The following is a 14234-nucleotide window of genomic DNA, read 5'->3' on the forward strand; positions in this document are numbered from 1 at the left end:
GACAAGGAGGCAGAGGGGCCCTGATCACAGATGTTCAGAATCTACTATCCCAGTCTATTTTAGTCAAATCGTCACTCATACCTGCAAAGTTGGCTTTATTTAAGTTTAAGACCCTTGTTTTGGACGTAACTACATCACTCTCAAACTCACTATTAAATTCCATCATATTATGGTCACTCTGCCCTAGAGGATCCTTAACTTCCAGATTACTGATTAGTCCTGCTTCATTACACAATATAAGATCTAGGATCGCTGTTCCCTGGTTGGTTCCTCAGCATACTGCTCTAGAAACTATCTCTAATGCATTCCATAAACTCATCCTCTGATTTACTTTTGCCAATTTGGTTTTCCTAGTCTATATGAAGATTAAAATCACCCATTATTATTGTATTGGCTCGGTCCCGGGATCCTAAACTGTAAAGCGCTTTGAGACGCCATCCGGCGTGGAGGGCGCTATATAAATCCAAGTTGTTGTTGTCGTTGTTGTATTACCCTTGTTACATTCTACTCTAATTTCCTGATTAATACTCTGCCCATTGTAACTGCTGTTCGGGGTCTATAAACTACTCCCACTAGTGTTTTCTGCCCCTTGTTGTTTCTTAGCTCAACCCATACTGATTCTACATCCTGATTTTCTGACTTAAGATCCTTCCTCTCTACTGTTTTTATCTCATCTTTTATTGACAGGACTATCCCCACAGCCCCTTGTTTTCCATATTGTCTATCTTTCTTACACGTCAGGTATATAGACCAACCTTGGTCTCCCTGTAACCACGTCTCAGTAATGGCTACTAGATCGTACCCGCTTAGCTCTACTTGTGCCATTAATTCCTTATAAATCTTTATCTTTATAAATCATATAATTGCCTAAATCATACATTCAACTGGGTCCGATTCAGTTTCCTATCAAAACCACTAAGATTTTCTTTGCACTAGTTGTATTAATCACCCCCTAACTCGTACCCTTCATTACTCCCGCACTTACCGGCTGCATTGAATCGGGGGAAATTATGTACTGACCTGTCGAAGAATGCGAATATTTAATCGCATTTTAGCTGCATTTACTTGTGGGAAACGTAGTCTTGATCCATTGACACATGTATGGAAGAACATCATTTCCCGCGATTCAACACGATTCCAATTCTTGCTGGTAGGTGCGCATGTGGCGACAGATCAAGACATATTGAATCACAGGAAACATAGTCTTGACCTGTCACCGTATTCCCACTTATCAGTTGTGGTGACAAACTACCGCATGTATATTTAGCGGCTTCATTGAATTACGAATGCGCAGTGTAGATTATTGATTAAATCAGATTTTATAAGATTTATACAATTTTTCTGCAACTCGGAATTCACATAAGTCATATTAAATGTTTTAGTCCTTGGCATCATGATTTGACTTATGTGAGTTTCACTGTAAATCGATTGCTTGACAGAGACAGAGTGGAAACCTGAGCAAGTTGGGAGATTGCTCTTGTATTTGCTGAGATGGGCCTCATTCTCTCACATCTTAAATTAAACAGTAATATGATTTGTCTTAGGCCCAGCATTACTGTCTCTAGTGCTATTTATGACAGTAATTCTTGTTCAGAACGTGGAGTCAAAGGAATGATTAATTGGAACAGGAGGAGGCCATTCAGCCCAGCAATTCCATTCTGCCAGTTTGTTAGATAATGGTAGATCTTTGAATCCCATTTAGCAGTCTTGTCCCCATACCGTCCCCACGTTCTCAGTACACTGTAGCTTAAAAAACTCTTTATAAAGGTTAAAATGTTACCTGTACCTTAGTTTGCCATTTTGATCGCTTTATCACTTCATGGTAACGTATTTGAGTAAAAGTAACCTGCAGTTAAAACAAAAGATAATGTGAAGGATTAAATCTAGAAGCTCATGTCAGTGCTCAACTTGATCAGTTTCCACATGATGCAGTTGGGCATCAAGTGGATTGCGCTGTGACTGTGTCGTGATATGATCTCACCATTGTGTACAAGGGCACAATGGTCCTTGGCATCATGAAATGGAGGAAGTTGTCCAAGTATTTACGGAACATAAACCACTTTGAGTTCACATGCATTCGCATCTGGAAAGAGAAATACCTATTCAGAAATCAATATTTCATGATTGCAATTTTGCAGAACAAAACAATGCAAAAACATAATAATGCTGTATAGCGATTTATAAGCATGGAGGCCAGAAGGTCTAATTCCTTAAATTTGCATTTGTTTTTGATATATACTGTATGTATAAAGGTTTTTGTGAACATTAACATTGCATTCATCTGCTACAAGTCCTGCCAGAATTACACAAACTAGATAGTGCAACGCCCTCAAAGTAGATATAGTTACTGTCACAGTTTCTTCCCACTCAGCTTCCATTAACCCTGCAAGCCAACCACTAACAGGAGGGTGGGCCTAGCTGGAAAAGCAGTAGGAAGGCTTGCCAGGCAGTGTTTTCATTGGCAAGCTGTGCGGTTTTAGCTGGTTAGACGAACACTCTGGGGTCTCCAAGCCTTCGCTCTTGAAAACCTGAACCAAATGATCTCCAGAATTAGGTAACAACAACAACAACAAGATTTCATTTATAGAGTGCCTTTCACGTCGGGAGGACGTCCCAAGGCGCTGGACAGTTGGGTCAGGGGTAAGCAGCATGAGCCCTTTCAGGGAGAGTGCGCATTCCATTCCAATAAATATCTCTGGAATTTCCATATGTAGGTGTAATGCTCAGTTTGATCTGGATACTCTTTAGCACGGTCATGTGATTCCACATGTATCAAGATAAACTTCCAGCTGCCCAAACAAATATGCTTCTGGTGGTTAACATAGATTTACCTAGAATTGCATAGCATCCACAGAACTGAACCAACTAGTTCAATGTAGGTATTTATACACCACCCAAGCCTTCACCATCTTAAATCCCCCACACAAGCCTCCCCATGCTCAATCTATTCTCTTCGCCCTCCCGTATGCAATGACTGGTTAACAAAAACAAAGTAAGTTCATTTACTTAACAAGAAGTCTTTGGAAGCATTTGCTACTTGCCTCCACATAGTTGTACATGGCCAGATCTGAAATGGCATGATCATCAGGCACACGCAGTCTGGAAAACTCAGGAAGGCATTTGGCTGTAATGGAAAACCATATACCTTTTTTTTAACTTGCTCATAGCTCTGTGGGGATGAAGCTTTTTTGCCACTTGTCCCATCCCCCCCACTTCCCAAAATGAACTTGGTTAATAAAACATTTACATGTTTTAAAAGAATATTGCTGCAATTTTAGACAAGATTGAAAGATGAGAGAAAGATATTCCTTTCAATGTAACTTCAAATTGAATCGGATAAATATTTCAAGACAGATGATATACAAGAGTTTGGTGAAGAACAGGGAATTGGGATAACGTAACTGCATTCAGTGAAGAACTGAAACCCAAGTTGATCTTGTTAGGATCAGAGTTAAAATTGCTAGAAAGACAAATACTGATTTGGATTGTACTAGGACCAGGAAGCGCAGTGTATTAGGACACAGACATATTCTTTTCAGTCCTTAGTTTGAGTCAAGATCAGACTGACAAGTCTAATTCCATATTGCTGCAATTGTACTCAAAGCATCACTCAACACCTGTTAATAACATAAGTTGCTTTTGTCTGATTAAGAATAGTCAACATGAAATGTTGAAGTAAGACAACCATTGGCCTTGGGAGGACACAAGCTGTTTTGTAGTCAAAACGTCCGGTTCTTGAGATAAACAGAAGTAACAGCGTGCTTGACTCTGCGCAGTTGTGAAAGGCCTAAGTGCCTGATAATTGATTGGATGAACAAAAAGGTATAAAGTTGAAAGGTTGTTGACATAAAGCGGCAGATTTGGCATGGAACCCAGGCATGCAGAGGCGTAGGGCCAAAGCATGCTGACTGCTCCACAACCGTGTAATATATGTTTTACGTATTCTTGCTGTGCTTATATTTGAATATTGAGTATTTGAATAAACTGAGTTAGCCACAAAACTTTATTGTCTGGTCTTTGACTCGAACACTAGGAGTCAAAAGACTAGGTAAACAGAGGCCTGTGGAGTAAGGAAACTTGCCCAACATTCTGCCCTGCCAGGAATCAAACCCAGGTCTCTCGCTTGTGAGGTGAGGGCTCTAACACTGAGCTGCAGGACTCCACAATTAGGGTCATTCACATCTATTGTCCACCAAACATAGTCTACAAAAAATTGTTTTCTTCCAATGGTTCTACCTGCTACACTTAGCTTGAAATGTCTTCAATGTGGAATGATTTGCTGCTTGAATGTTGACAATCAGGCCAGTCATATGGCTATCCTTGAACCCATGTTATCCTGTAACTATGGTAATGTTTTGATCTCAACAATAAGTCCACAAGATTTTTAAACTCACAGAAATCATTGTGGAACTGATCCAGTAATTCATCAAAGACAAGGCAATCTTCAAAACCCTAGTGGGACAGAGGAAAAATTGTTTGTTACTATTGTTGTAACTTATTCATTACACAAAAATAAAACGCACTGTTCCACTGACCCAAGGCCACTGTACCCTTCTGTTAGAGCTGGGAAATTGAAAAAACGATTTCTAATGTAGAATAGTCTGAATTCCACCTTGTTCACCTTGGTAGACGAAAGAAGACCAAAGTCCAGCTTCTCTGAGCCTTCCAAGAACAAAGCCCATTTTGTCTCTTTGAGGTTGAGTATCCAGTTTTCTGCTTTTGAAATTCATCTCCAACCCAAAATCTTACAATTTACATCATGGCAGAGAGCATAAGAATGTAAGAATTGCTAGATGAAAAAAGACCAAGGTCCATCCTTTTTTTATCTAAGTTGCTTTTGAAAGAAGCAAATTAGATTGATTTGCTTCTTTCAAAATTAGATAGACAGGTAACAGAAGTTCATACACATTTATTCAGAATTGTGAAATATTACTATCCAACATCAAATCAGCTAACATTGGCACTGCCAAATATAACAAATTGAGAACTTAAGCATTTTATAGCATGTTATCTTGCCGAAACATCTCCAAGCACTTCATAGATAATTACTGCCAAGTGTAGTGACAGTTTCTGTAGACAAACAAGACACCTATTTGTATCAGCAATGTCCCACAAACAGCTTTGAGGTGAAATGGTCAATTAATCAGCAAGATTGTTGGCTGGGATGCAACAGTAATGTCATGGGATCCTTGTGAACCCAGAATTATGGGACAACAACTCCTACAATGCAATCTTTCCCTAATGCTGCATTGGAGTGCCTGGACTATAACTGTAACAGCAGTGTTCTGATGAACAACTTTTCTGCCAGCCTCTCAGGATTCTACTTCAATTTGTGGAGCAATCTTTTCCTAATTTAGAGCACATGGTGTACAAGCAGATATTAAATTAATAGTCTCATTCAGAGAGACAAAAGCAGTGATAGATGCAGAAGACGAAAATGTCACATTGGTTAAGTAGGGAAGATGTTTCTGATTGTGGGCTTAATGGATTCTAGTGGAACTAGATAAAGAGCTTTGCTTTGCAGCTGGCCATAATGGTCCACTGAGTGCTTGACACTGACACCAGGAAAAAAAAACATGGAATTTGGTTCCATTCCTCAACACTGGTGCACTTTGGACACAATATTAATAAAATAAAATGATAGGAAAACTAGAAATTATGTAGCTTTAAAAGAATGTTTGATTTTCAAAACGCACGACATGTAAACCAGAGACCCTGCTCTTGAGAAGCACTGCAAAATACCTCAGTACTTACTGCATTCATGCCTTGGCCATAAAATGGAACAATTGCATGAGCTGCGTCTCCCATGAGCATACATGTGGAGCCGATATGGTAAGAGCCGCATTTTACTGAGACCATTGCCTGGGCTGGCAGTAGGAAATAATCCCGCATCAATGACTCTCTGATAAAAGAAAAATATTATCAATCACAATGTACAACAAAACATTAATTTTAATACAATTAACACAACTAAGAACATTAATTTTCTGGCTTTATTTATAATAATAATACTATTCCTTGCATTTGATGTAACACCTTTCATATCAGGAGGACATCTCAAAGCACTTCATAAGATACACTACAAAATGAAGTGACTGTGAATTTGCAAGTCTTGTCCAACAAACAGATCCATGAGTAAATGAGCAAGATTTGCAAGGATCATTGGCCAGAACTTTGGGAGAAACTCCCTTCTCTTTTTAAATAGTACCATGGAATCTTTAACATCCATCTGAACAGGCAAATAGGAGCTTGGTTTAGCATCTCCAACAAAGCAAGCCCCCTGTCCCCAGTAATGTAATGGAGTGACAGAATAGCCCATGTGAGTTCATGATCCAGAGCTGAAACTCCTTTTAAGAAAATAAGAACATAACAAATAGGAGCAGGAGTAGGCTATTCGGCCGCTCGAGTCTGCCCCACCATTTAATAAGATCATGGCTGATCTTCTCACCTAATTTCATTTACCTGCCCTATCCCCATATCCCTTAATCCCTTTAGTTTTTAAAAATCTATCGATCGCAGCCTTGAATATGTTCAATGATTGAGCATCCACAGCCTTCTGGGGTGAGCATTCCATAAATTCACTACCCTCTGAGTGAAGAAATGTTTTCTCAACTCAGTTCTAAAGGGCTGACCTTTAATCCTGAGATTGTGACCCTAGTTTTAGATTCTACATCCGGGGGAAACAGTCTCACAATATCTACCCTATCAAGACCGTTAAGAATCTTATAGGTTTCTCTCCACCCTTCTTAAATATCGGCATTACATTTGCCTCCTTTCAATCAATGGGAACCATTCGAGAATCCAGAGAATTTTGGAAGATCAAAAACAATGCATTCACTATCTCTTCAGTCACCTCTTTTAAAACCCTAGGATGCGGGCCATTAGGTTCAGAGAATTTATTAGTTTTTAGTCCCATCAATTTCTCTAGTACTATTACTTTACTGATATTAATTTCTTTAAGTTCCTCACTAACATTAGTCTCTTGGTTCCCCACTATTTTTGGTAAGTTTTTAATATCTTCCAACGTGAAGACAGAAGCAAAGTATTTGTTTAGTGACTCTGCCATTTCTTTATTCCCCATTATAATTTTTTCCTGTCTTTGCCTGTAAGGGAACCACATTTACTTTTGTTAATCTCTTCCTCTTTATATACTTGTAAAAGCTCTTACAATCTGTCTTTATATCTCTCGCTAGTTTACTCTCAGATTCCATTTTCTCTCTCTTAATCAGTTTCTTGGTTATCCTTTGCTGACCTCTAAAGGCCTCCCAATCCTCAGGTGTTTAGCTCTTTTTGGCAATATTATAGGCCTCTTCTTTTAAGTTTATACTTTCCTTAACTTTTCTAGTTAGGCATGTTTGAACCACTTTCCCGTAGAATTTTTATTTCTCAAGGGAATATGCGTTCGCTGGGAATTATCTAATATATTTTTGAACGTTTGCCATTGCTTGTCTACCATCATATCTTTTAATATACTATCCCAGTCTATTTTAGCCAAATCATCCCTTTTACCTGCAAAGTTGGCTTTATTTAAGTTTAAGACCCTTGTTTCGGACTTAACTACATCACTCTCAAACTCACTATTAAATTCCATCATATTATGGTCACTCTGCCCTAAAGGATCCTTAACTTCCAGATTACTGATTAGTCCTGCTTCATTACACAATATAAGATCTAGGATCGCTGTTCCCTGGTTGGTTCCTCAGCATACTGTTCTTGAAACTATCTCTAATGCATTCCATAAACTCATCCTCTGATTTACTCTTGCCAATTTGGTTTTCTTAGTCTATATGAAGATTAAAATCACCCATTATTTTTATATTACCCTTGTTACATGCTCCTCTAATTTCCTGATTAATACTCTGCCCAATACTGTAACTGCTGTTCGGGGTCTATAAACTACTCCCACTAGTGTTTTCTGTCCCTTGTTGTTTCTTAGCTCCACCCATACTGATTCTACATCCTGATTTTTCTGGCTTAAGATCCTTCCTCTCCACTGTTTTTATCTCATCCTTTATTAACAGGACTATCCCCACAGCCCCTCATTTTCCATATTGCCTATCTTTCCTACACGTTAGGTATATGGAATGTTTAGCTCCCAACCTTGGTCTCCCTGTAACCACGTCTCAGTAATGGCTACCGGATCATACCCATTTATCTCTATGTGTGCCATTAGTTCATCTATCTGGTTATGAATGCTTCATGCATTTAGGTATAGCGCCTTTAATTTTTACTTTTTACTATTTCCTCTTCTCATTAATCCCTATTTTCTTTGTTAAACTCTTTGTCTCTACTTGACACACACTGTTCTTCATCTCTCAAATCGCTAATCTACTCTGCAGCCTTGACTACTCTTATTTGCTTTGTGAGCTTACTTTTAACTGTAAACCTCCCTCCCCACCTTATTAGTTTAAAGCTCTACCTACCTCCCTAGTTATTTGTGGTGCCAGGACACTGGTCCCAGCCCAGTTTAAGTGGAGCCCATTCCGATTGAAGAGCTCCCTCATTCTCCAATACTGTGCTAGTGGCCCATAAAATGAAACCCCTGCTCCCGCATCACTCTTTCAGCCACACGTTAAACTGCTTCGACTCAGAGGTAAAATGCTACCAAGTAACAACCATTTACATCCTTGCTAAGAAATCTCAAATAATTCTATAATAATTGCAGTGACATTGACCCACTATAAACATAATATCAGAGTACAGCTTGATTGATCTGATTAATTAGTTTTTAATTTTAAAGGACGTTTGTTATAAAATATACCATGTATGCCAAACCATACACCATCTTTGGCAATTAAATGAACTATCAAATTACTGGAAAGCATCTTCCAATAGCATGGTGAAGTTGTCACCAGAAACCAGGCAACCCCCGGAATGCAAAGTACGACTGAAATTATGCCTTCCAAGAGATGGTTCGCCTCTGATCAATAGAAGGTCTCTTACAAACAAAGCTAAGATCAGAACTCTGCAAAGTGAAGTCAAGATGGACTGTACTTCACACTTCACACAGTATTTAGTACAACAAATATATTAAGGCGTGTATATGCTCAATCTAATAGATGGATGAATAAGAATAATTATCCTTGTATTTGATATAGCACCTTATCACATTGTTGAGATGTCTTAAAGCACTGAATATGCAAAGAATATGTTATAAAGTGAATTGACTGTATTTTATGTGCAAATCTGTACAGTCTGATAGAGACAGTTAGCATTAATATAAAGAATAATCTTACATTCCTATTAGAGGGATGGAGTCTGGAAAATATTTCTTGAAAAACTGGAGCACTTCCTCCTCTGTAGTAAGCTTCTCAAAGTTTTCGAAAGGCATGAAGAGAGTGCAGGTGAAGGACTTGTCCTACCCACACAGCAACACAAAACATGATGTTAATGATGTAAAAGTGTGCCCCAATTCAGTTACTTTTCATTCCTCCCTCATGGATGGCTCAGTTGGTAGTACTCTTCGCTGTTTGTGGGAACTGGAAATTGACTGCTACTTTCACCTACAGATGTGTAGTCTACACTTTGCAATTACATGCAGTTCCATATGTAGTTGCACTTTACAGCAACTCCCATTGAAGTATTTTGAGAAGTTTCAATGTTTTAGGCACCTCAGAGTGTAAGGGCAAGCAACTCCACACTGTAATGGGAAGACAGTAGAGTTGGTGTTCTGTAATGAGGTCAAATAGGCCAAGGGACTTTCTTCATCTGAAGCAATCTTGCAGTACTCTTGTGAACAGCACAGCCTGTTTGGGGATGACTGGGGTAAATTGGTGGCTAAAGATTCAATGGCCAGACGAAACAACAAGGGTGAGAGATGTCAAACGCTTCTCTAGAGGATATGAGTGAAATCAAATGTTGAATCACCTTTGACCACTAACAGGGTTCTGCAATAATGCTGCCTTTCATCTCAGTCTGGGAATGAGTCACTTGGAGAACGACAATAATCCTTGCATTTGATATAGCACCTCTAACATTGAAACTTCTCCCAGCACTTTACTGGGAGTTATTGTCAAGTGTAATAAGTAACTGCATATTGGTAGATGAATCCAGCAGTCAATCTTACTCACAGATTGGTCTCACAGAAGTGAATGGTCAATTTTATCTGGAGGATTGTCTTAGATATAAGGGATGGTGGTGCAAAGGTTTAATCAGAAAACTTCCTTTCTGTAGTCAGGATGTCTGGATTGTATGATTGTGATCACAATGCTTCAACACCTATGAGAAGTAAATTGTAATGTTAAAAAAAATCAGATTAGTATGAGATTTAACAGATGTTTGTTTACAAATCTGGAATTTTTTGGATCTTACATTTTAAGGAAAGGCCAAGATATTCCTAATAGAAATCACATTTAAAGTTCTGTGTACCCAGTCTCAAGATATAAAGAAGCACATATAAGAAAAGTCAAACAATATCAGATTTAATTTTCTGTCTTTAGAACACAGTAATTTGTGAAGACTCAGTAATTCAGCCTTTCACAGTGACTAAAATTGTTGTATTTCTGCAATCACCTTTTGCCTTTTTTGTTGTATGAATCATCTAAGAGTCTTAGACTATAAACTAGGAGTGTCTAAAACTAGACTCTCCTAGTTTACATTATGTGTGCTGAGTGCAAAACTTTTTATTTTGTCGTTATTGAATTACTCTAACTACAAATCAACTATTTTGTTTCAACTGGCATAAGACTCAAGACAAATCATAATATTCCCTTATTCCAAAAGAGACTAACAGCTCAGCCAAAAACTGGGAATTAATATACTGGTTCCAAAGTATTTTGATGTTAACCCTAAAAGGATACTCGATGCAAAATGGCAAGTGCTACAAAGACACTGTTCCAGTTTTCTAGGAAACAAAGATCTGCTTCAGTGAATGGAGAGCATACCTCAAAAGGAAAGTTAAAGGAAGTTCTAAAAGCACTTTTTGAAATGAAAAAGAGAATGTTACTAGAGATGTAAGTAGCTAAGAATCGGAATGGAGGAGGAAAAGCAAACTAGAAACTTTCACCAAAAGAATTACTTCTAATCCTCACATTGAGAATCCCCAAAGTGCTCTGTGCACCAAATCAGAAGTCAGGGACTGGGCCAATGTATTGGAGTCATTGCTAATACCCAGTAGGGAGATGGATATTATCATAATAATAATCCTTGTATTTGATATAGCGCCTTATCACATCATGAAGACATCTCAAAGTGCTTCATAGGATATACTGTAAAGTGGATTGACTGCATTTTATGGGCAAAATGCAGCAGCCAATTGCGCATAGCATTGCTCGACAAATAGCATGGCGTGAATGATCAGTTTTATTTGGAGGATTTTGTTAGCCGGGACACCAGGAGAAATTCCCTTCTCTTTTCAAATAGCGCCATGGGATCTTTAACATCCACCTAAACAGACTGCTCCTTACATCACCATTTCTGGGTGGCATGGTGAGCTCCATGTAGCTGTATGGGATGTATAGTTTAACATCTCATCCGAAGGATGGGATAACATTACAGGTAAACTGAAATACCTCCAAAAGAAAAGTCGCGTCAGACCAAGCTGAATTGAAAGTTTATATGGCCAGCACTTTAGAGCCACAATTGAGAAAGGAAACATTTAAGCCATCCCCTGTTTTGTTCTTTAAAATCCAAGATATGATCTGTCACTCCAGGTAGAACTTTAATGATCAAAAGTGGACCAAGCAAAAGGAGATACATTTATTTTGACAGCAGGTGAATCATTTTAACCTCTGTAAAATAAAACATCTTATTAGCAGTTGAACTTTGTAACCATGTAGTGAGATTGTTCTCAATTGTCAGTGTGTTATGCCATAGTCATTACTGTCAAAGTAAGTTGCTGAATCACCAGCTCAAGCGCACGGGTTTGAGCTTTCAGGATGCTATCTTCCAGTGGCTGATGCTGAATAATTCAGGATTCTAGTAAGAAGTGGAAGCTGTTGAGAAAGCCTAACCTTTCAACCCTCAATTTCTCCTCTTTATAGGAGCATATCTCAGAAAAAGAAAAGCTAGTAACAAGAAGATATATGACACATTTTCTTCACAACACGTTTACACATATGTCACATTTAATGAATGATGCTCACCAGATTTGGTAAGGCGATCATCATGAAGGTATTTCTGGGCCAAATGTGAAGATAATTGGGCTCCATTGCAAACTGAAATTAAACATTGCATTGTTAACATTGTGTAATGTGAACAGCAGGCATACAGACTGTTAAAATGTGCCTCCAATGTAGACTGTTCCTTACATCCCCATTTCTGGGTGGCATGGTGAGCTCCATGTAGCCATGGGGGATATATGTCTGACTGTAGTTAAACCTTGGCTTTCGTATAAACTGTTTCCTCATTCTTGAAAAAGCCCCATCGCAGCCAACAACAAGGTCATAGCAAACCTCCACGACAGAACCATCAGGCCTGGTAGGAAGATAGACACATAAACATTTAAATCTGCAGCTTCCACCTCAGCAAGAAATGTTCAGATTCAAGAGAAGAGCCCTCAACACAACACTTTTAGGTCCACTCAGCTACAAATCTGCAGTTCTAATGATAACAAACACAATTTGCATTACTTAAAACTGATTTGATGGTGATCTCTGTAAACTGAGAAGGAAGAATAAACACACACGATATAGGGGGAGAGAGGTGCAATCGCTATTGCTGTATCAATTAAAGATGCATAACATGCCAATGCTGTCATGGATGTCTCCACGTCAAATTAAACCATGCTAAATTAAAAAAACACAAAAGTTATATAGGGGAAGAATTTGTGGTGTAACCAATTCTTTGTGTTAGCTCACACAAGGAAACAATGGGTGTTTGTAGGAGTTACCACCAGCACTGCTTATAATTGAACTTTCAAGTACAATGACAATTTTACATTTATGTAGCACCTTTCACATCAGAAGGATGCCCCAAGGCATTGGATAGTCCAGAGCTGTGTACGCAATAGTATGCAGGCACATTTCGGTAAAAATTCCACTTGGATCTGGATTTACTCAACCGAGCACTTTGAAGCATCCAGAATTTGTCAAATTCTTAAATGCAGTCTTTTATTTTGATGCTGTTTTTTGGAAGTCCCTTTAAATGGACTTCAAATTGTGTTTATCATCATTGGAACTGCAGGTTTGAATTAAACAAGTTACCAAATTCTGCTATGCTAATAAATCTAGACACCGGTGGAAGTTTAGCCCTATTATGTCCTGGGATATAGCTGTCAGTCAATCAGATGGCAGCAGATGCATAAATTAATTTTTAATAAATCGAGAACCTAAACTCTCATGGAAAGTAGCTGGAGATCCTACCTAACCAAACTTCAAGTGTTCAGACTAAACCAAGAACCTAGACTGGTTCATATTCCCCCAACTAAAACAAGTTGTACTTGAAAGTTCAATTATAAGCAGTGCTGGTGGTAACTCCTATAAACACCCATCGTTTCCTTGGGTGAGCTAACACAAAGAATGCCATATGCCTTATTTTCAATTCTGCAATCTGCATGAAACATCTAGCCTCAAACAATAAAGCGAAGGCTGAGAATGCACAGAACTGTGGAGCGTTTACCTGGTGAGCGATAACAACCTCTCCTCAACAGAGCAGTTTTGCAGCTTCTGTTCAAAGTTCAATGTGGTATTTGGGTACTGTTCAGCAGCTGCAAATCGAATTTTTACAAAGTGACTTCCAGTCAAACAATGGAAGGAAATCAAACGATTTTGAAAGAAGGTGACCTTCATTTACTCACCAGTTAACAATGCTCGATTTAAATTTGTCCTGTCCACTGATAGAATATACTGGAAAACAAAGATTAAACATCGATATGTATTTTGCAGGTGCAGGGACTTAGTATTATATCAAATCTACCGTAGCTAAACATGCCTTCCAGCCCAACTAGTCCATGCTGGAGATAATCAATCCTTCCTTCACGTGAATCTCTATCTAATCCCCCTCTTCTTCCCACCCCTTCCCTTTTTCTTCCCACCCCATGGCCTGAATAACAAGAAGGAAATCAAACAGGTTTAAGGACCATGATTAATTTACTATAGGAATTGTATAAACCCATGTTCTGCGTCATTTAGGATTTGAGGATAGTAACATTTTATGAACTCATTGTCACAATAAATCAACCAGTTATAAACTACCTGTCCTTTCTTTCCATAAGGAAAAGACGATTTTTTGCCTGAAAGTGAATGGATCATCCTGGCATTCATTTGAATGCCTTTGGACACAATCTGTAAAACAAA

General features: G+C 38.6%; 1 protein-coding gene across 2 annotated transcripts in view; it reads right to left on the minus strand.

Moving 5' to 3' along the window:
* Positions 1 to 14234, minus strand: part of LOC103171596 (kynurenine 3-monooxygenase) — a 46582-nt gene that overhangs the window by 4430 nt on the left and 27918 nt on the right. For both annotated transcript variants that reach the window (XM_042333449.1, XM_042333448.1), the window contains 11 exons: positions 14133 to 14222; positions 13736 to 13784; positions 13558 to 13645; positions 12249 to 12414; positions 12084 to 12155; positions 9237 to 9358; positions 5755 to 5902; positions 4395 to 4452; positions 3042 to 3124; positions 1982 to 2083; positions 1787 to 1846 (listed from right to left, as the gene is read on the minus strand). In XM_042333449.1, the coding sequence (XP_042189383.1) occupies positions 1787 to 1846; positions 1982 to 2083; positions 3042 to 3124; positions 4395 to 4452; positions 5755 to 5902; positions 9237 to 9358; positions 12084 to 12155; positions 12249 to 12414; positions 13558 to 13645; positions 13736 to 13784; positions 14133 to 14222 (1038 nt within the window). The remainder of the gene's footprint in view (positions 1 to 1786; positions 1847 to 1981; positions 2084 to 3041; positions 3125 to 4394; positions 4453 to 5754; positions 5903 to 9236; positions 9359 to 12083; positions 12156 to 12248; positions 12415 to 13557; positions 13646 to 13735; positions 13785 to 14132; positions 14223 to 14234) is intronic.

This window comes from Callorhinchus milii, unplaced genomic scaffold (assembly GCF_018977255.1).
Source record: "Callorhinchus milii isolate IMCB2004 unplaced genomic scaffold, IMCB_Cmil_1.0 Scaffold3, whole genome shotgun sequence".
Lineage (NCBI taxonomy): Eukaryota > Metazoa > Chordata > Chondrichthyes > Chimaeriformes > Callorhinchidae > Callorhinchus > Callorhinchus milii.